Source organism: Leguminivora glycinivorella, chromosome 4, assembly GCF_023078275.1.
Source record: "Leguminivora glycinivorella isolate SPB_JAAS2020 chromosome 4, LegGlyc_1.1, whole genome shotgun sequence".
Lineage (NCBI taxonomy): Eukaryota > Metazoa > Arthropoda > Insecta > Lepidoptera > Tortricidae > Leguminivora > Leguminivora glycinivorella.
Genome location: NC_062974.1, coordinates 2648226 through 2671059, shown reverse-complemented (window position 1 = coordinate 2671059; position 22834 = coordinate 2648226). Strand labels below are relative to the sequence as shown.

The following is a 22834-nucleotide window of genomic DNA, read 5'->3' as shown; positions in this document are numbered from 1 at the left end:
CCTGAATGCCATCTGTTTTTCTATCTACATAACTTTGAGACTTTAATTAAATGCAAGTATTGCGACATCAAAAACGATTAGCATTCAAACAGTTCCGCGATTATGCGTGAATGCAGTTTGGTACACCCACGGCAGTCGTATTTGGGACTGCGTTCCGTGTTTATCTTACTGTTGAATTTAATACATTATCATATTATCAGATGTTTAGGTACCTTGTTCTGGCTATTAATAAAGTAACGGTGCTCATTTAAGTGTTGCAATCAAAGGAAATAAAGCGCTGGTGGCCTAGCGTTAAGAGGTCGCGGGTTCCAACCCCGGCTCGTACCAATGAGTTTTTCGAAACTTATGTGCGAAATGTCATTTGATATTTGCCAGTCGCTTTTCGGTGAAGGAAAACATCTTGAGGAAACCGGACTAATTCCAATAAGGCCTAGTTACCCTTCGGGTTGGGTTGGAAGGTCAGATGGCAGTCGCTTTCGTAAAACTCTAGGCTACCATGAGCCGTGGCAAACACCGGGATAATGCAAGGAGGATGATGATGAATCAAAGGAAATAAAGGAAAAGGTTCGTGTCATACCAGAAGGTGAAAGAGTTGGCAGAGGACCGGACGAGTTGGAAATTGCTCCACCTACTAAATAGAGCGCAGCTTTTAAGTGTGAAGAAGAAGAAGAATCAAAGTCACAGATTTCATAGCTCGAAACTCGAAAAGGCAAAGAAGTAATAGACGTAGTAGGACCTTTTAATAAACTATTAAGAGGTACATATTACTTACTCGCATACAATGTAGGTACTTGAGACGTGTAGGTATTAGCGCGACGTAGAAATTATTACCGACGAAAAGACTTTCGGATTTTGCTATATTTTAGAAATAAAAAGGTTTACCGTTTTGGAATTTGTTCTACTAGTAATTTAAAAAACTTGCGTGAAACAATAAATCGCAGTATCTGAACATGTGATATGATGATATGAAAACATTACTTTATACAACAAAAATTTTGCTAATGCTAATTCGTCACCTTGGCAAGGACGTTAGAACTTGAAGTAATGTGATATCTGCGTAACGTAAATCGATGACGTGATCTTTACTATATGGTTAGCCATGAACGGAACATCCTTGTCAACGTATTAACACGTCTTAACTAAAAGATACCTTTTTACTTAGAAGAGTTAGTGCGAAAACAGAAGACAATCAAACAAATCGTACCTACAGCTAATACTCTATTATACAGAAGCGTATTCGGATAAGACTGACTGTGTGGAATAAGAGAATCATGAGGAATTATACCAACTGCAGGGCCAGCACATGATTGTCGCGAGAGTATGTCGCCGTGAGTTAGATCACACGTCTTCGTACACGGACGGGTATAAGTCTATCTCGCGGCGACATACTCTCCGCCAATCATGTGCTAACCCTACTGGAGGAAAGTTGCCAAAGATCTTGAATACTGAAGGAAAATAGTGGACACCGAGACCTACAAAGGTTTGTGGTCTTTGATTGGAAATGAGAAGTTATTCAGAAAGAATATTTGGTAGACAAACAGAAACGCATGAAATAAAAGCAAATGTTGCAGCAAAAATTGGTGAAACATGTACTCAGAAAGAAGAATAGAAGGTTAAGGAAATTAATGACGATGGAGGAATACCTTGTTCTAGAAGTAATAGTGGGTGATGGTCTGATGGTAATAAAATAATATAATATAACGATACCATAATGTAAGTAGGTATGTATAGATCGCAGTCTGGTAAAAAAGTTGCAACGGAGGACACTGTAGGCCTGCCTTAAAACTGAACAAACATACCTAAACACCAAATCTGATATTTCAATGTTCAGTTGTTTAGACACAGTATGCAAAACAATTTATGCACACATTTATATTTTTCAAATATTCCTTTTGAAAAGAACCAAACATTGTAGAGTAGAGTGTTATGATCTGCCGTCTCTTCAAATGTATGTAAATAGTATGGTAATGGTAATCATAGCGCCTAGTACCGCGATAGTACCTATTGTTCTATACCATAACAAGTGTTAACCTAGACTTCATAAGTCTATTACCTCATCTAAACCACTTGCCGTTGGTGCATACATAAACAATTATGTTTCTCGACTGATATAGATGGATTGCAGTTACAGACATTATCATTTTATCATATATCAGGTAAGTTCGCCGTATAAAGGCAGATTTTAATAATCGTTTTGTAATTCTTGTTATGACTTTAGATATTCATGATATTCTTTAGTAAAAGGTACATTGTATTAAGAAAGTTTTCGTATAAAGTTACGAGCATGTTTCGTTCTTATGTTGAAGAGTCACATATTTATGAAACAGTTTAATAAAAATTTTGCATATTAAAGACGGTTGATGATTATTGAATCCATCAGTATGTTTAATAAATTAAGGACAGATAGGTATGTTGTGTTAGCGATTTTTGATGATCGTTAAGAATTAATTTACGTTAAGTTTATAGGATCGTGATGTATAGGAAGATAATAATATAATTATGTGCGATGCTAAGCGATTGGAATTTTATTTTATCCTCGCTATTTGTGTATTTGTGATGCAACTTTGTGAAAGCTATAATTTTATAACAAAAGAAGGCACACCATTAATTTTATCAGCTACTATTTAAGTCTACTATACTACGACTTACTTTTTGGATAATCTATTTATCTTGAACCGGACTAAATAGTAAAATATAAAAGCATTAATCTAAGATAGGTAACATCCTTAATATCGGCAAATCCCCTTTAATCCTTCACCTACAAGTACAACAATACATCTATCTATCTACTTCTATATTTGACATAAACACCAAAACCATAAATAAAAGTTCTTGCTAAAAATCCACAGCCGTTAGCAAACAGTACACCAACGCCTTAAAGGCAAGGCCAAGGCCGCCAAACAAGTTTACATGTTTACACACGTTATTAAACGGATATATTAACACGATTTCCTTCATTCTTCCATCTCGTGTGTGGTAAAATTTTATCTCGCATCTGGTGTTATTTGAAAGTTTCTGATTGTTTAGGTGATAAGAGAAATGGCACGCCTACGAAATGGACAAAGTTTATGTGGAAGGTAATTAGAGAGAAGAGACGCATCGATAGTTTGTTATCAACATCTTAATTTTGAATTCGATTTTTGATGGAAAAAAGACAGTTGCAAACAGAAAAGATGGTCGGATGACGATGACGCGCGAGATGAAAAGGGGAGAGAAAATTTGCGACGGGTAAAATGTTGCGGTGTGTGTATGAATGGGTGGGGCAAATGTTACCTAGAGAGAAGATATAACCCAGAGAAAAATGCCTAGAAATAACCCAGAGAAAAATGGCTGTTATTAGTTAGTTTAATCAGGATTATTTATAGATAGAAAGCCACATTTTATTTCCATAAAAAGCTTCTTAAGTACCTACTGACGACCGGTCTGGCTCAGTCGGTAGTGACCCTGCCTGCTAAGCCGCGGTCCTGGGTTCGAATCCCAGTAGGTAAGGACATTTATTTGTGTGATGAGCACAGATATTTGTTCCTGTCATGGATGTTTTCTATGTATATAAGTATGTATTTATCTATATAAGTATGTATAACGTCGCCTAGCAGCCATAGTACAAGCTTTGCTTAGTTTGGGGCTAGGTTTGATCTGTGTAAGGTGTCCCCAATATTTATTATTAATTTATTATTACTCACGTGATCGTGATAGTTATCATCGTTTTTGGATTTATCTAAAACAGGAATTACGTATATTTGCTATTGATTACCACGAATTTTCCGCGGCGATGACACACTATTCGAATTATCAGAGTGTTTTTCCCACAAAGGGCTCAGTAAGTGGCTAAGTACAGGATATCCGGCGATAACTTGACAGATAAACGTTCACGGTGCTAAACTTAGGACAATAGCTAAGTTTTCTTTGTTTGCCTTGAATCTATCTTTGATGAAGCTATGTCTCGATTTCTACGCGTTTGCCCGTTTGACACAGTTTGGTAACCAGCCGGCGTATCATGCTTCCAATTTTATCACTTATCCACGTGGATAAAGCATCCGTCACGCTTTAGCAAGTATGTCAGTGTGAGAGTGACAGATGTCTTATTCAAGTGGATAAGTGATAAAATTGGCAGCATGATACGCCGGCTGGGTCGGTACAGATCGAAATACATCCTATTTTGTTGTTGCTTGATTTACTTATTTATCGAAAGAGCGAAAATGCTAAAATGGAAAGGAGTCCCCCTTTTAATTTGGGAATTTCAGTTAAATATACTAGTGTTATTAACTAGATTTATAGAAAAAAGTCCATTAAGAACAACTCAGTTAAAAGATATCGCGAAAAAATCTTTAAAATCGAGGTTCCGCTCTCGACTGTTTAAAAGTCTTTTAAAACTTATTTAAACGGAACGAAATTTGAGAATCCGAATAACAAAGAAATAATCTGTGTTGGACCGTTTAGATTTTTTGGCTAATTGTTAGCAATAATCAATAAGGCCGTTTTTGGATATTTTTGATTGGCTCCAGCGTCCTTTAAAATAAAAATAGCAAAAAAAATCAAAACGGTCCGACACAGATAAAAATAATAATAATTTGTGTTGAAAAAAATCATTGCTTTATCTTCAAAAACCAGGGAGGAAATAGTCGAGATTGTTTGCATGGAGAATTGACCTGTATCGTATCGTCTTAAATGAAAATGCTCTCACTAAGTTCGTAACGTGAAGTAATTTTAATGCATTTGGCGGATGAATAGAGTTAAATCTTTCACTGAGTTACAAAAGCGTTTAATATTTTCCCCAATTGGAATTTCGCTTTTATTTCTATCAGGATCAGGAGTTCTTCAAACTTTCAAAATCATTGTAAAAATTGGTAAACCTATTACGCAGACAAACATTTTTTTTATTTAATCAGCACTCATAAAATTGCCAAATATCCGGTTAAGGACATTAAGTAGGTATCTAAAAGTTACTCCGGTCTTGCTTATAAATTTATATCTCAAAACTTCTATAAATCAAACCCATAAACTTCCAAAGGACATATAAATCTGTCCCTAAGACAAATCGTAACCAGTAAGTCAAAAACCGTGACAGCAAAGCCAGTAGTAATTAAATAGTAATCCATAAGTAGCCAAGGAACTGTGTAGGCGCAACTGGCAGCTATACCGAAAGGTCTTAGGTATATGTTGTTTATTTGTCGCTGTGGGCAGTACAGAGGGCTTAGCCGACATGAGCCGAGAGAAACGTATAGAAAAAACATCTACCTAATCATCATTTTAGCCTTCAGTCACATCACTTCAGGACACTGGCGATGCAAATATATGAAAGAGGCGCGTTCCTAGCACACATTCTAAACTCGAAACGCGTAATATGGCAGGTCTGTTCGGGTTTTTGACAGGCTAATCAGAGGGGGTGGGCATTTTGCTGCTGTGCTTCCAGTCAACGTCAGCATTTTGACAGCGTAATCGCGAGAAGAAAGCAACTTCAACGAAAACCATAAAAAAATAAACTTCTGTAGATGAAAAACTTTATATTTTTTCCACGTAAACTTAATATATAAAGGTTGTGTGATATTTTTGCGTTTCTTCAACTAGAACTAAGAAAAACTTTGAATTCAAGACCCATAGGTAGTAATATTGAAAATTGACGAAACTCCAGGAATGTATTTCCTTTAGACAACTTTTCTTAGCTCATATGCCATCTTGGTTCCGGTCACCAGTAGGCGCAAGGACCGCCGCCCGCGCATCCACTTTTATTATCATGACATGCAAATATTACAAGGTTCTAACTCGACCACATTAACGCCGTGTCTTGCGTGGGCGACGGTCGCGCGACCATCGCGTGACCGTCGCCGTCGCGTCTCATACTTCCATATCGATAAGGTTTGATTTCGTATCTCGCCATCGCGCGACCGTCGCCCACGCAAGACACGGCGTACCAGTGAAATTTTTTTCCTTCTTAGAATGCGTTAGTTAGTCGATAGCGATATTCACGAAAAATGTATATAATTTTTGGTTCTAGTAAATAAACGTAGGTGTTTTTTTCTATGAAATGAATGATATTTTCTATCTAGTAATATTAAAAACTCACGGTTAGCCACCCTGGTGTCATTGAACATTTGCGGTATCATTGATACTTTGCATTGGTTCTAACTAACTTCAATTAGCATATGGCATTAGGACCTTGTAATAGCCCGCTATATTTAGAGGTTCCATTGAGATGCGGTGTGGGTGTAGGAATCTGTATACTGTATTTTTTGAGGTAATTAATATCGTTTTTTTGGCGTGTGCCTCATTAGGGTAAGCTAATTGGTTTAACTTGACAGTGTACGATTAGATCTTGAAGGCACTTGTGAAAATTTATTTTAATAGGGTGTATTAGGTGTCATTGAAGCGCTGGTGGCCTAGCGGTAAGAGCGTGCGACTTACAATCCGGAGGTCGCGGGTTCGAACCCGGGCTCGTACCAATGAGTTTTTTCGAAACTTATGTGCGAAATGTCATTTGATATTTGCCAGTCGCTTTTCGGTGAAGGAACACATCGTGAGGAAACCGGACTAATTCCAATAAGGCCTAGTTACCCTTCGGGTTGGAAGGTCAGATGGCAGTCGCTTTCGTAAAACTAGTGCCTACGCCAAATCTTGGGATTAGTTGTCAAAGCGGACCCCAGGCTCCCATGAGCCGTGGCAAATGCCGGGATAACGCAAGGATGAGGAGGAAGATAAGGTGTCATTGTAATCTTAAAGCCGGGTACTCCCTAGCGAGCTGTAACTGTAACCGTTGCATGACCTGTTACCAAAAAACAGTGTGTACGTGGTTCGCAAACCTCCTGCGAGCGGTACGCGTTGCTGCTCGCAGCGAGCCGATGTTTACAACGTACTCATTAGGGATTGCAGTACCGGTACTGTTTTAAAGAACCGGGATTTTCGGTACCGAAGCAATATGGAACCGGGATTTCCCGGGATTTTCGGTACTTTCGGGACTGGTCTAATTTTTTCGCTTTTTCAAATAAAACAACATATTTTTTGGCATTTTACATCTTTTATTATTATATTACCATAACCGGACCGCACCGGCTTCGCTCGACGTATTATTTTACCTGCCTTTTTAGGGTTCCGTATTTTATTTCATAGTTATTTTCATAGTGAGATTATACCGTGCAACAACAGCAAAATATCGTGTAGAATTCCGTCTAAACCCAAATATCTGGCAACTATAAGCACCAATGGTTACCGTTGCTCCGATTAAGCGATCTGCCATTACTGGGAGATGTTTAATCGCTTAGTAAAATAAATAAGAACAGCTTGCACTTACGTCCAGAATAGTGACATTTGGTGCAGTGGAACTGCAGATAATGGTCAGAACCGAACTTCTCAAATCTGAACGGCACACTTATAGTGACTTTGGTATTTTTATAAGAACAGCATGCATTTATGTTCAGAACAGTAACTTTTATTTAGTTATATTTGTTAAGCATATTGACTTTTCAAGTCAAATTTTGTCAAGCTTCGATTTCTTATAATCGGATTCATGAGGAATTGAGGAAACTCTTCAAACCTTAAAGGTATACGTATATTGATTTTTGTTGCCATCAAATAATTAAAGCATTAAAAGCAGTTCAAAAAATACCTACACATTTCTACATAATCCAACATTCGCAAGTAGCTTTCACCAGAACCCCAAAGCGGCGGTTTTTTTTTTCTTTAAAATTATGTTATAAGTCGATCGGTACGTACGGGCAGGGTTTTTGATTGAAGTTCTTAAGCAGCGTGATTTTTACCGACTTTTAGCACATATATACACACACTCATGTTTTAATAATCAGTTTATAATAAGAAAACCTTAAACATTCCTCAAGAATCATACATATGTGAAAAAACGCATAAATATCCGTTTAGTAGTTTTTGAGTCTATCGCAAAATTCGCGAACACAGTTTTATAACATGCAGAGAAATGAGTCAGAGGAGATTGAGAGAGAAACAATAAATACACAAATTAATATAATAAATCTGCACCAAAAATACAAAACTCGACTACTGAACTGGCTAGTGGGGCTAGCTATAGGGTATTGCGGTGGCTACTGCTGCCAGGCTGCCACTGCCACACGCTATTAAATAGTGATTAAGCGCGTGTTACTGTACCTACGCCTATTTTTTAACTGTTTAAATAATATAAACAGAAATAAATAAATCTTGTAGCAAAAAATGTCACTAAAAATATTTCCCGAAAGTACCGAAAATACCGGGATTTTTCAAGTTGATTTCCCGGTTCTTTGCTTGGCCAAAAATCCCGGGAATTCCCGGTACTTTCGGTACCGGTATTTCCCGGGAGCAAACCCTAGTACTCATTTCCGTTCGGAACGTTACAGGTAACCGTAACCGTTATTGTAACCAAAACCATAGTGTGTACATGGTTCGCGAACCTCCTGCGAGCGGTGCGCGTTGCTGCTCGCAGCGAACCAATGTTTACAACGTACTCATTTCAGAACCTGTAACATTGCATGTAACCGTAACCGTTACTGTAACCAAAAACATAGTGTGTACGTGGTTCACGAGCCTGCAACGAACGCAACACGAGCGGCTCACAGCGAGCCGATAATTGTCGGTTTTTGCCGCGAATCAAAGGGCGCTCGCAGTGCGCTCGTGGACGTCGAGAAGAGAGGTTGTAACAATCCGCTGCGAACGTCAAACTTTTCATCATGAGTGAATGGTCAGAGGAGAAATTTAATAGCTTCTATTGATAGACTCCTACAGGGAGAAATGGAGAATAGTGTCCTGTAGACTCCTAAATTTATTAAATATTCGAAATTGGTTGCACTCTACTGCTCACAAATGAGTACGCTCCAGGAAATGGATCCGGTGACGTCACGAGCCTGAACTGTAACACGCGTACACACTAGACCTCATTACTGTATCTGTTCGGTTACAGTTACGGCTCGCTAAATGAGTACGCTCGGGGTACTGGATCCGGCGACGTCGCGAGCCCGAACTGTAACATGCGTACACACTAGAACCTCGTTACAGTATCTGTTCGGTAACAGTTACAGCTCGCTAGTGAGTACCCGGCTTAAGATGCCTTTTCACCTTTTTGCGGTGCGTGATGTGTTTGATGTCCACGAATCAGTTTAGTTGAAGCTAATATTTTCCCAAGTGCTAAGATATGTCGACCAATGAACATGAGGCAATTTTATTATGTGATCAAAGATACTTACTTACTTTACCTATACCCCTACATAATAGCTGACTTCATTCTCAATCTATGAATGAATAGATGAACCACAAATGAGTATAAGTAAAATTGGCGTTCGGTACTAAGACTACTATGTAATGTGAATGTCTGTTCTGTTTTTGGTTTTAGGATTAGATAAATAGGGAACTTGACTGTTCTTAAAATAAAATATTTTATACCATGCACGAAATAAAGCATCAAATAATTATAAGAAACACATGGATAGACGTTATTTTTAAATCCAATTCCTATTTAATAAGTCAGGTAGAAATATATAAAGTAACTGAATTGAGCGTGACGTCACTCAATTCGATTTCATATTAATTCCATATTAGCAAGTCGTTCAAATTCGTTTTGACAGTCTTAAAAAGAAGCTGATTTGACTAGGAGGCAAGTAGCCTATTCTGTGAGTTGTGCTAATTAGAGTCCGTCTAAAGCGGCTAAGCTAAAATACATTAATAATGAAAAATTACAGACTTTATCCTTGCAAATGCCACGTAGATTTAGCTTAGGCCGACAATATCCTTATTTTCTGAATGGCAACGCCTACCAGTCGCCATCAAATTTCTATGAGCAATATGGCGGAATTCCATAGCAACGGGGACCGTTCAATACGTCAAGTGTTATTTACGGCGGCACCATACAAAACGACACGGGAACAAAGGGCTATTTCGCAATGCTTGAACAAAGACAATAGCTGGGTCTAGTCGGAATCAATCGTATTGAGAGAAACAAGGTACGCGATTTGGTAATTTCTGTTTTACACGGTTCAAATATTATGTAGGCATAATTGGGGCAGTGTCTTGCAAGCGCAGTATCACATCATCTACCACAGAGATGTAGATATCAACATCATTAATTCATTATGAATTCTGTATTTAAGTATACACACAACAATACATAGAAATTTCAATTTTATTAAGCATTTAGATATCACAAGGAACATCAGTATATCTTGCAGCATACCATAAGCCTTTCTTTAATGGAATTAGATTAACCTTATAATTGGATTTCGCTATAAATAGTCAAATACCCGACACAGCCAACGGAACGAGGAAATAGATGAAAACATCATAAAAGTAACCTATAGGTAAACCCCGCGTGGCGACGGCTTAAGAAATTCACAACCCCCTTTACTCCCGTGGGTGTCGTAGAAGTCGAGTGTGGGATATGGGTTCCATTGTGAGTGGGCGATGGGATGGCCAATTGGCCATCTATAACACATTAAACCAATTTTGGTTTTCTTTCAACGCCTTCTTGCCTACTGAAACTTACAATTTCATGTACTTTGCCTACTCCGTTTGGGAATAGTTACGCCTCTATGTATGCATAATAAAAATATCTACTAACCAAAAGTAGAATATCATTCGTACAATTCTGGCATTCAATAAAGGCTCATTTACACGAGCTTGAAAGGCAATTGGCCGTGACCACAGATTCAATTACGCCTTTATGTGAGTCAAATGGCGAAAATTGGCGAAACAAATTGGAGAGAGATGACGCTAGACACAGTTCGTGAATATAGTCGCTAATTGGTACTTCCGAAATTATTTATAAGATTACAAATCTTATAAATAATTTCTGCTGATGTTTTATTGGGAAAAGTTACTCAAAAAGCGTGTCACATTCTGCGGTATTCGAAGTCACATATTATTGCATGGTCGAGTTTTTGTCACTTGTCATATCATGAGTCACTTTCGAACTTACATACCTGTTAGAACGTGACAGACATTGTGACAAATGATAGATAGCCGTCCATATTAGCCTTGCAGGTGCCCGTACTATCATTTTTTTAGAATCGATGTACGATATTCTCGCATCATTTGATATACAATACGTAAGACCCAACAAAAGAACCACCTGGGCTTTTATACTAAATAGAATTAGGTCTGACGTCAGCTGCTGCAAAATTCCCAAGGATAAAATCGAAAACTGTGATTGTGGCGCGTCGGACCAGATCACGAAGCCATAAGACGCTTCTCTGGAGACCTGAGAGAATTGCACGCTATAACCGCGATGGGGATGTATAAGTTTTAGATTTAAACATGCATGTAACCTTAATTTTTCTGTAAATCCTTTGTTTAATAAAGCCATTTAATACATCTCTCATCTCATTAACATTTAGGTCGATTGAAATCCTTATTCAGCAATGGTGTTAAAAAACAGAATAAATTTAGCCAAGTTTTTGCTGGATTTGCAACGGCCTTGGGCACTTGATAGGATGACTAATGATCTTGAAAAACGCTGCCTAATCCCAGAGCCGGATTCGATCTTTGAAAATCTTAGCTTTAGTTGTGTGTTGGCCATGTTTTTTTTATTTATTTTTAATTATAATAAATGGGCGTACTCTTGTCCACAGACTAGCCAAAGGCAAAGACGTGGCCTACGATGGACTGAGCTCGCCCATAATATGCTTGTTCACCCATGATTTGAAGGTTGCCGGGTTATATGAGCTATGTACTTACTAATATATTGTCTGGAAACACATCATGCATGTAAATTGCTATTTTTCTTAATCTTAGCGAAAAACTTTTGATACATAGGTACTGGGCTATTACTGGTACAATGAAATTGCTATTATATCGTCCAGAAGAGGATAAAATATCCAACTTTCGAATTTACCAAAGAAACATTAGAAACATACATAAAAATCGTCCCGCATATCAAATCCTATTAAGATTTCCTACAATGAAATGCGTCTACTAGTAACCGTCACTCTTTAACGTATATTGTGCAAATCAAGTATTATTACTATACAATATTTAAAATTTATTACTGTCTATAATTTAAAAACAACAATATTTCTATTTTAGGAAGGTTAATAAACAGCAACGGGTTTTGTTCGTGTTTTAATACTTTAAACAGACTTGGTTAGGTACCTATCATTTAAAAAAAAAGACTTGTTTATTTTTTTATAATTACTAGTGTTGTGATTTATTACTATTAATGTTGTGAAAATTTCAAACATTTCTAACTAGAAAGTCAGTGCTGAATTGCTGATCTTTCTCTAAATCTGTCTAATTTGGTGTGAAGACTAGAGGAAGAATGGCAAAGCATAGCTTTCATTAAACATCTTATCTTAGACTAAGTTACTCGTATAGTCAGCGATCACTATGTAAGTTATTTCCAAACTCAAATGAAATTGACCGGTACATGTTGCCAGGCAGAGTGTTGGCAGGTGGACCAAAATGTTGACAGAATGGTGGCTGCTTTCAGACGTAAGAAGCGCCTGGCATCTGTTGGCTCCTTGGGTGAACAGCATTCGAAAAACTGATGGACACCTCTGGATGAGACTAGCTCTCATAGGACTGGGTTAAGAGGCGTACACGAAGGGAGGCCTATGCTCAGCAGTGGGCGATTAACGGCTGAAATGATACTGATAGTCATAGAAAGATACTATAGTAAAAACATCAATTTACAAGTAAAAGTCTTTGAAATCGCAAATGGCTCCTTTCAAAATGCACACAGCACCGTCGTTGGAGCTTTATCGTAGACTTTCATCTTGCCAATATTCAATTGAATCGTGCAGTTCTATACAATACGGCCGACATATATTCTAAAGAGTATTTCCTTGTGTTCTAATAGTATTTATCTTAGACATAATAATAGGTATCCATATTCATACTAATATTATAAATGGGAAAGTGTGTGTGTCAGTTTGTTTGTCCGTCTTTGACGGCAAAACGGAGCGACGGATTGACGTGATTTTCTAAGTGGAGATAGTTGAAGGGATGGAGAGTGACATGGGCTACTTTTTGCCTTTTTCTAACCCTCCACTTCTGGCTGGGTGCGCCAAAGGTCATATAAAATTGGAACATAGATTATTGGTAATCCGAAAATGTTTCTCATCCAATTTTACATTATAATGATCATTATTTATATCAATTTTATGTTAATAACTATCGTAACTTCGAATGACTTATGTTCATAATGTCATTCATCATAAATACATTTTATACTAATGTTAATGTTTATATATTTATTGATCATAACGATTGCGAATAATATAATTTATCGTTATATTATTGTTAACAGAACAGAAATCACATGCGACAGAGTCCAGTTAGATGCGACGACGAGCGTAGCGAGGAGGAGCGTGTTAGGTTGACCGTGAGTAAACCATAAACGACTTTTTAATGTAAATGACACAAGTTTTTCATAAAACTTCTTCAAAACTTTTTTAAGAACTTTATGATTAATGATTTTCTTAAACACAAAATTATGAATGTTACTAAATATTTCTATAGAACTTATGATTAAAAATTTTCGGCCAAATTATTATTATGAACAGTGATATTGATAGTAATGAAACAAAATTATGATGAGTAAAATTATGAGAAGTGATCATTCGGAGCACAAATTAGTATAAACAATAATTTTATAACAAATAATTTCATATGAGCCAATATGGACCCCTTCTGGCTGCCCCATATGAGCGTGCACGCAGCCTTACACTTATGCAGTCAGTAATTTCTTGTTTTCAAATCCATTGTGCCCGTCACTTCTTCAGCCACTAATAGTATTTTATACAATCGTGATATAATACAAAGCTTTTCAGTCGAGTACCATGTTTAGGCCACGAAGCTTGCTGAGTGGCCTAATAGTACGGTACGAGAGAACGAGAGTGAAAAGCTTAATTACTTAATACTTTTTCTACGAGTCATCATCTTCATTATCAATGGACGGAAATATCATCATTCATGCAAGTTAAAATTAATGTTAATAGAGTCGTTCACCGTTGTATCAACATCGAATTACCTAGCAACCAATTGTTTGTAATAACCGTCTCTGATTGGCCGATAACGCGACAGATAAAAAAAAATGTGTTTCAGATGAAGGAAAATTTGCCAGGTATCGCAGATAGTGTTGTGAATTTAAGCTTTGAGGCGTAAACTACAAAACTTGAGTCCCGACTTCCGAGTCTTGAAGCCTCGAACCTTAAAGCCTCGACTATATAGGCCTCAACTTAATTAGTTCGCGTTGCTGCTTACGAGCACAAAAACCTCGAGTCTTCAGGCCTCAAGCTTTAAAGCCTCTTAAGCGTTGAAGGTTTAAGTCTATAAGGTTTGTAGCATTTAAGTCTTAAAAGCTTTTAAGCCTGAGGTCGACAGAAGTAAAAACCGGCCAAGTGCGAGTCGGATTCGCCCACTGAGGATTTCGTACTTTTTAGTATCCTGAGATACATGAGATACAGCCTCGTGATTGGACCGGATTGACGGACAGCGGAATTTTAGTAATAGAGTCGCGTTATTACGCTTTGTGTACGGATCCCTAAAAACTACCATACCGGACACCGTCAAATTAAGGGTTAAAAATAAATACACAATAATATTTTCTGCCTATAACGCTCGTTATTTCAGCTCTTGACGGTTGACCCAGGTCTTCGAGGTTAGGGGGTTTGAGCTCTCTATGAAGCCTGAGTCTTAAAAACTTACTCTTAAGAGCTCATAAAAAGCTTGAGTCTTTAATGTTCTGAACCGTTTTTGAGCTCAAACCTTTAACGCTTGAGCCTTCAAAGCTCGAACCTTCAAGGTTTGCAAGTCTTTAAGGTTAGTCTATTAACAACACTAATCGCAGATTAGTATAGAAATTGTATGAAGTTCTAGTTTTGAAATTTTAGTATAATCGATAATTCAGATAGTAATCAACCGCATTTTATTGAAACTTATAAGTGTGCAATTATATAATTTGTACGACTAAATAGCGTTCGACACGCGATACTTTCTAACTTTGGCATTACCGTCAGTTATACAAGTTTGGTTAGATTTGCGTTATTTTGGGTTATAAATGCATGGAATTATGCCAAGTTCAACTGACGTTTAATCGTGTACTTGCTTGACTGAGCTATAACTCAAACTCGTTTTGACGTGACTTTGATACGTTGTGAATGTTGCGATTGTGTTGCTACTTAGTCTAAATTATTATTTGTTTAGATTCATATATATGACGCTGGTAGCCTTGCGGTAAGTACCTACGTGCGACTTTCGTTCCGGAGGTCGTGGGTTCGAACTCCGGGTCCTTCCAATGAGTTTTTCGGAATTTATTATCGAAATGTCATTTGATATTTGCCAATCGGTTTTCGGCGAAGAAAACATCGTGAGGATACCGGACTAATTCCAATAAAGTCTTCGGGTTGGAAGGTCAGATGGCAGTCGCTTTCGCAAAAACTAGTGTCTACGCCCAAATCTTGGGATTAGTTGTCAAAGCGGACCCTAGGCTCCCATGGGCCGTGGCAAATGCCGGGATGACGCAAGGAGGTTAGCTGATCAATTGAATTTAATAATATGAAGTGAAAGAAACAACGTTTATGTTTTTATCTGCATGATGGCCGCGAGATAGAATACCTGTCCTTATGTTATTGATACAATTAGAAAAAGACGTATGATCTATGTTCAAGCCATATACTGTCGCGCCAATCATGTGCTAGCCCTGCTCGGATCTGATATAAACACCTTTACTCAAATACATAACTAAGTACCTAATGTAAAAACAAATCAAAGTCACGCCTTGTGCAAGCCTGAATATCGCGACTCGGCGACACCTGATCGCCGCTCAACCAATTGAGCTACCAAGACCCCCCCATCTTCGGCGTATCGCCCTAATATTTTTATACCTTAAGGATCTGTGGTGTCGTATGATCACAGATGGTAATGTCATGCGCAGATCATATAAAGTTACGACGACAATCCTGCCACCGTGAAGGGCAGAATCGGGGCCGTGACTGCGTAAAGGTTAGCGCACACTTGTCACCACGCTACCATAAGGTGCTAGGGGTCGTCCATTAATCACATCATAATGTACAGGTGGGAGGGCTAAAATAAGCCAAAAACGTATGACTTGGTCAATGGACGTGCCTAGTCTGAAGTATATGAGAAATTAATTACGAGCAAGGGAATCGTGTTATTACAACTTTTTGACCTGAAATACTTGACATTAGAGTTCACGTAATGCAAGCATTTTATCATCTTTGACAGTCGTTGCTAGGCAACGATGATATATAGGGATAATTTATGTATTTTTACAGTGCTTTAGTTTATCTGTTTTGACGACCGGTCTGGCGCAGTCGGTAGTGACCCTGCCTGCTACGCCGCGGTCCCGGGTTCGAATCCCGGTAAGGGCATTTATTTGTGTGATGAGCACAGATATTTGTTCCTGAGTCATGGATGTTTTCTAAATTGACAAAAAGTTGTTGACTGTCATGGTAGCATTTATTTTAGCGAGCAGGAAAACAGGCTTAAAATGAAAACGAGATTTCGGGCGTAGTCAGCGCGAAGTATTTTTTTTCATACCACGTCGGTGGCAAACAGGTATACGGCCCGCCTGATGGAAAGCGGTCACCGTAACCTATGGACGCCGGACGTAAGTATTGACCAAGAACTGAAATATGACCTATGTAAAACGTGTAGACCTATGTAAAACGCGAGCGAAGCGAGCGCGAAATTTTTTGTCTGTTGTCAGAGTCGGGATGCCCATTTAGGTGTTTTGCCACGACATGCCTTTAGGTTTCAAAGTGATTCTTATCGTCAGGCTTATTATCCTCCTATGCTCCTTTGACTCATACAAAATTGCGCCTCTATGAGTCTGTGTTCTGCGCCATTGGCTTTATGAGGAACTCTGCTTTGGAACGTCGGATAGATACTTAGAATTGAGACAGCGACATAACTTAGCCGTTTTCACGTCGCCCATTATAAATGTTGTACAAATATATGTAAATAAATTAAGGTCAGCTACAACATGAAGATATCCCTCCTTAGTAATCACTGGGATGGAGGCCAGGCGCTATCATATAATTTTTTCAATACTTTTTGTTTTTTTTTTCTTGGTGCCAAATTTTTCCCTGACCTCCAAATCATTTCCCTGACTTTCCCTGACTTTCCATGACCACTATGAGCTTCCCTGACTTTTCCCTGACTTTCCCTGACTTTCCAGAAAGTGGACACCCTGTTTCTATGTATATAAGTATTTATATATTATATAATATCGTTGTCTGAGTACCCACAACACAAGCCTTCTGAGTTTATCGTGGGCCTCAGTCAAACTGTGTAAGAATGTCCTATAATATTTATTTATTTATATTATTATTTATATATTTATTTTATTTATTTTATCTGTGTTATGTTTATGCTGTGTTAATTATTATGAATAATGAAAATGGGTATGTGTGCGATAACCTTTAATTATAACCGGTAATTAGTTCATCTACTTCATCTGTTGCCTTTGAGATAATGCCTTATTTGGAAACCGTCCTAGAAAGGCTTAGTTTTATTTGCTGCTTTAGGTTTGACTTGGCGTTATCAAATGTCTCCATTTTAGTTTGGGAAAAAATAATTTCGTATGTTTGAATGTTCTCCTCTATAAGTTGTAAGCTTTTGTGAGCATGATCTTTAGATAGAATATTATTCTCTATTCAGTTTTTCCGAAAATTTAAATGTAAATGGCGGAATACGAAAGATTTTTGCCATTACCAGTACTATTTGATTCATTCGTTATAAATGAAATAACATCTTTACGAGTACGTTTACGTTTATCAATATACTTACAAGACAAAGTTTTAAAAATTAAAGTATCACAAGCACGACCTTTAAAAACCAGTAACATGTGGGTCAGATCGCAGAGTAGCCAGGCGGTCTCGGATCTACTTCTGACAAGCGGCAATAGTTATTTGTTATACAAGGGGGCAAAGTTGTATTTTAACGCCGAGTGTGGAATTGAAAAACGAGCAAGTGAAAGGATTCTATAGTTGAACCACGAGCGAAGCGAGTGGTTCGAGAATAGAATCCTGAACTTGCGAGTTCTTTAACACACGAGAAGTAAAATACATTTGCACCCGAGTGTAACACAAAACTTTTCCCCTCACTATAGCGAGGAAACTACAACGCAAAAAATGCGTTTATCACTGCTTCCAGTAGTTCCACAGGTGGTAAATCATCTTTATTACTAGATTCACCTACTTTTACCAATTTTAAAGAAGTTAATTTGACTTTATTCAAGGTCAAATTACTTTACCCACTAGTGGATAAAATGCGTTTTTACCCGCTGGTATTAAAGGACAAAACACGTGTTTCCGAGCTAGTGAGGGGAAAAGTAAATTAGTCTCAAATGTCCGTGTGACTCATAGAATGTTAATACTGTTTTCCTTTCTAAGATTAAGCAGAAGGCTTAATAAATAAAGAATAAGTTCGGAAATTATGGGCATCTTTCTCTGTCTCTCTAATTAAGCCTTATTTAGAGTAAAAGAGAAGGAAGTCTGTAATTTTCACTTATCGTTCGCGGTAGGCCCTCAGACATTTCGGAAGCGTAAGTGAGTGTATCAGCGATATACACATAATTGAGTAGTTTAATAAGATATGTAGATTTAATAAGATTTATGAATGGGTAGGGTATTATGTACAGTGAGCTGCAAAAGTGCATGGCGAATTTATCAATGAATGCATTTTGCAGCTAACTGTACATTGTACAGTAAATGGTTTCGGCTTCTTTTAATTTTGTTAACTGGCCAGTGACCTTGTCAAATGGTGTGTCTTTTGACACATTTGCTGTTTTAGTTTTAAAATGTCATAAGTGGGCCGATTTTTTGTTTCCAGTTTGAGTCTTATTAATAATATTTCTTTCAAAGTAGCGTAGCTGTAAAAAACTTTAAATTATCTGCAGCTAACTAAGTACGTATACATATAATTCGAACCCAGTTTCACTCAACTCAACAACCATTAATGTCAGAAATTGCTCCATAAATAGAACAAACTTCACACCATAATTTATAGCTGCTTCACCTCAAATCGCTATTGTTCTTTTAATCAAACATTTATCAATGCAATCAACACAAGAAACTAGTGTTTTCGCAATGTTTTAGAAGTCCAAATTGTCAACGGAAGTTTGACCCGAATGTTAAAATTGCACCTGCTATTCTCAAAACCATACAAGAACCAGTATAAGTATGAACTCTGTTTCCGCAAACATTTTACAATTCTAACCATACTAAGGGCCAGTTGCATCAATGTTAACGTCACGCAACAGAAGTCTATGGAAATTACCAAAAAAGTTTGCAAACGCTAAATTCGGTAACAGACGGTTTGATGCAACCGACACTAAAACTGGTGTAGCGATAGACGAGGGTGCACGGAATACCGTCCCTGAACAGTACTTGCAGTTGGCTTCATTATGCAACGGGTCAAGAACCTTTTCTAGAGTACACAAAGGCAGACGATCGTTGAAAGAACTGAGGAGTTACGTCTTTTTGAAGTTGAGGATTGGTGTTGGTTAGAACTGTGCATGCGACTTGAGAAAATGTTTGCTAAAAGTTCGCTTTGTTTACCATTCCTACAAGACTAAAGATAAATTTAGGTTTAAGACTGTGTAAATATAAATATACTGGATAATGCGTGCTTAAAGAGATTATAATATGTGAAACTGAAACATAATATGTATGAACGTTGGACACGAATCAATTAATAGCTAAATGTGGGTCAGCAATAAATTTCTATGATAAATTTTCTCAAAAGTGTGCCAAAACAGCTTGTGAAAGTTGTGAACAAGCTTCTCCCCTGGGCGTGCGTAGGAATCAAATAAAATAAAAACAGCAGTAATGACATTATTAAGCTTCGAACCTTCTTTAAGATGAAATGCCGGAGAATCGGTAGAATCATGTTAACAGACCAAGGGAATAATGTCGTACTTGAAGCTTCGGAAGTAATCTCATAGTTCAAATTATTAGGTACCTACGTAAAAAATATAAATGGGATCCGGCTGCACCTAAACCCATAAACGCCGTGGCAGCTGACGTTCGACAATTTATTTATAAGTACAAATAACATACGCAAGTTACGTGTATACCAGGCCTGGGTAATAACAGGATATTCGATAAGCGAGAACACATCAACGGGGTAATGCCTCGAGGTAATTCTAGCACCTGCTAGTTTGCTAGACCATCAGTCGCCGCTCCCATATTGACTAAATTGGCCATTAGTGACTTGACTCCTTTCTAGATTCCTGTCTGACTAGTTCGTTTATTTAAATACCAAAAACTTTTGATGGTTTGCAGTTTTTCATTCGGTAACAATATAAACTAACACTAGTAGAAGGCGCGAATGTTTACAAAGATGTAATTTGCGGGAGTAACGGTGAAACGAAAAATATAAATCTGCCACGTCTGGCGCAAGGACAGAACTAATTTAGTGTCCGTATTTTCTCAATTTGAACACAATAAAGTGAGGGTACTATCATTGCAAATGCCATGCATTTACCACCAAACGTCTCTAAAAGCCAACGGAATGAATTAATTGATTGATAAAAATTTCCCGTCCACCGGCCGCATACTGTGGATTCTGTTATAGTACGGTATTACTTCACAATTAGCGTTTTTGCCGCAATTCATCACGGAAACGTTGTTACTTATAATAAAATTCTTCATTGTGTTTACACGCTCGTCCGATTAAGCCGTTTTGACAGATGCCGCAATGTTGAGTGCACTGACACAGTAAGTACCAAAATGACAGTTAATTAGTGGTTAAATAAAGATACTAACTAAATGACTTAAATGAGTAACTAAATTAAACACAACTATTGCGTGTTTCCGAACATTTAAAACAAACGATGTGAAAAATGCTTCAAATTTTGCTAACATTTGTGTTTTTGTTTTAAGCGACAAAGACACTAATCATATAGATTTGTCTATAAAAAGTGCGCGTGTAGTTGCAAAAACTTTTTCTTTCTGCTTTGCAACCTTAAGTAAGACTAGATTACTCTGATTACTCTTTTGATCAATTCCATCGAGACAAAACATCCTCTGCAGTTAATAATATTTTCCTACTAACATTCCTATGTCTAAGTAATCTGTCTATAAGCCAGGAGCCAGATGTATGCAAGTATGCAGCCATCGAGGTCGCTTCTACCAACCTCCTGATAGGTATGTCTCGTAGACCGTTTGTTGGTCGACAATGTCGACATAAGCTTCAAAAGCGAAGTCGAATGTGAAGACCCATTCCGCGCTGAACGCTACACCGTATTCTATTACCTCTACTGAAGAAGGTAGCCTCTTCTAATTTACTCTTAGTAGTTAATAACCTGTCCATAAGCTAGAACAGTGGCGTTGTAGCCATCGAGAGCCGCCTCCACCAGCTTTCGTACACATGTCTCACAGACTGCTTGCTGGTCGACATTAGGCTCAACACGAAGTCGAAACTGAAGGTCCATTCTCCGCTGAGCGCTATACTGCTTTAGACTACTTCTGCTGACGGAGGAAACCTCTTCTAGTCTACTTTTGGGTACTAACCTGTCCATAAGCCAGAACAGTGGCATTGTAGCCATCGAGAGCCGCTTCCACCAGCTTCCTGACACATGTCTCGTACACCGCTTGCTGGTCGACATTAGGTTCAAATGCGAAGTCGAAGGTGAACGCCCGTTCGGCCCCGAGAGCTACGCCGCCGTCGCCGGCCGCGCCGCCTGCGCGGGCGCATATTGCGCAGCCTTCGACCACTTCTGCTGGCGTTTGCGGCCGTATCCTGAAAGGAGAGGACGAGTTAGTTGGTGATTTACGGAGAGTATTCATTCTCTAATTTACTTTTTTTTTTTAGATGTTGGACATTCTGGAATTTACAATCGTACATTTATAAAAGTCTATAACTTGAATTTTTTGTGATGGACGTTGTCATAGTGACCGTCAATAATGTCTATGAAAGCCAGTAGAACCGGTAAAGATCTAAGAAATCACTGAAGACAAGATGTGAAGGAGAATACGAATACACTTTCTTAACAGTAGGTGTGAATGGCGTAATGTTTACTTGAAACATACGAATAAGAACATTATTTGACCAGTCACCATCTCAAAATCACACACAATACAAATGCCAGGCAGGTATAGATAGATAGATAGATAGACGTTTATTGGTACTGATCATACACTGTCAAACATTGTTACAATAATAACAAATAAATAAATAAATAATGATGTTGTGCATAGTCGATTAACTTATTATTTACTGATTTTTTTTCTCAACAATTTCAAAAGTGCCGGTTTCAAGCTAGGTTTACTCTATTTATAAACCTAGGTATGTAAAGGCACGCAACGAAAGTCTCTTCGAATCTGACACAGTTTCCATTGTTAGCCGAGGTAATGGCTAGTGTGCAACACCGCACGCGACGTCAGCCCTGTGATTTCCATTTTCCGAGGCATTACGTTGGACCGATTTAAGTAGAACCTAGGGAAACTTAAGAACTAGGAAAACTTATGCTGGTTTAGCTAAAGTTGTTTGTTAGTGTTCTTCGCTTGGTATTATACTTGAAGTTACACAAAGAAAGTTTGGAGTTGATTTGACTGCATTTAGTTCAGATTAAGAATGACATTGTACGTTGTTGACTCTGCTAAAAAAACATCTGCAATCTGCAATTCTTTAAAGACAATTCATCAGTTTTATATCTTAGATTGATGTCATATTTTCTTAAAAAATATAAATGTTAAAACGTTATCCGTATAGCCGTCTGAGCACAAAATTTGACATTTAAATGAACGAAAGACCACCCTTCCCTTTGTGCATCTAATTAAGAGAAACAAAGAGGCAGATCCTTCTTTAAACCAGTTGCGGTAGCTTTCAGAGTAAGTGGTCTGTTTAGTAATTGTCATTGTCAAATGTGTCTTGTAGT

General features: G+C 37.9%; 1 protein-coding gene across 1 annotated transcript in view; it reads right to left on the bottom strand.

The window, feature by feature from the left end:
- LOC125225300 (kinesin-like protein KIF21A) overlaps window positions 1-22834 on the bottom strand; it is a 112328-nt gene that overhangs the window by 47470 nt on the left and 42024 nt on the right. Inside the window, 1 exon segment of the mRNA XM_048128943.1 lies at window positions 21468-21696. Coding sequence (XP_047984900.1) covers window positions 21468-21696 — 229 coding nt within the window.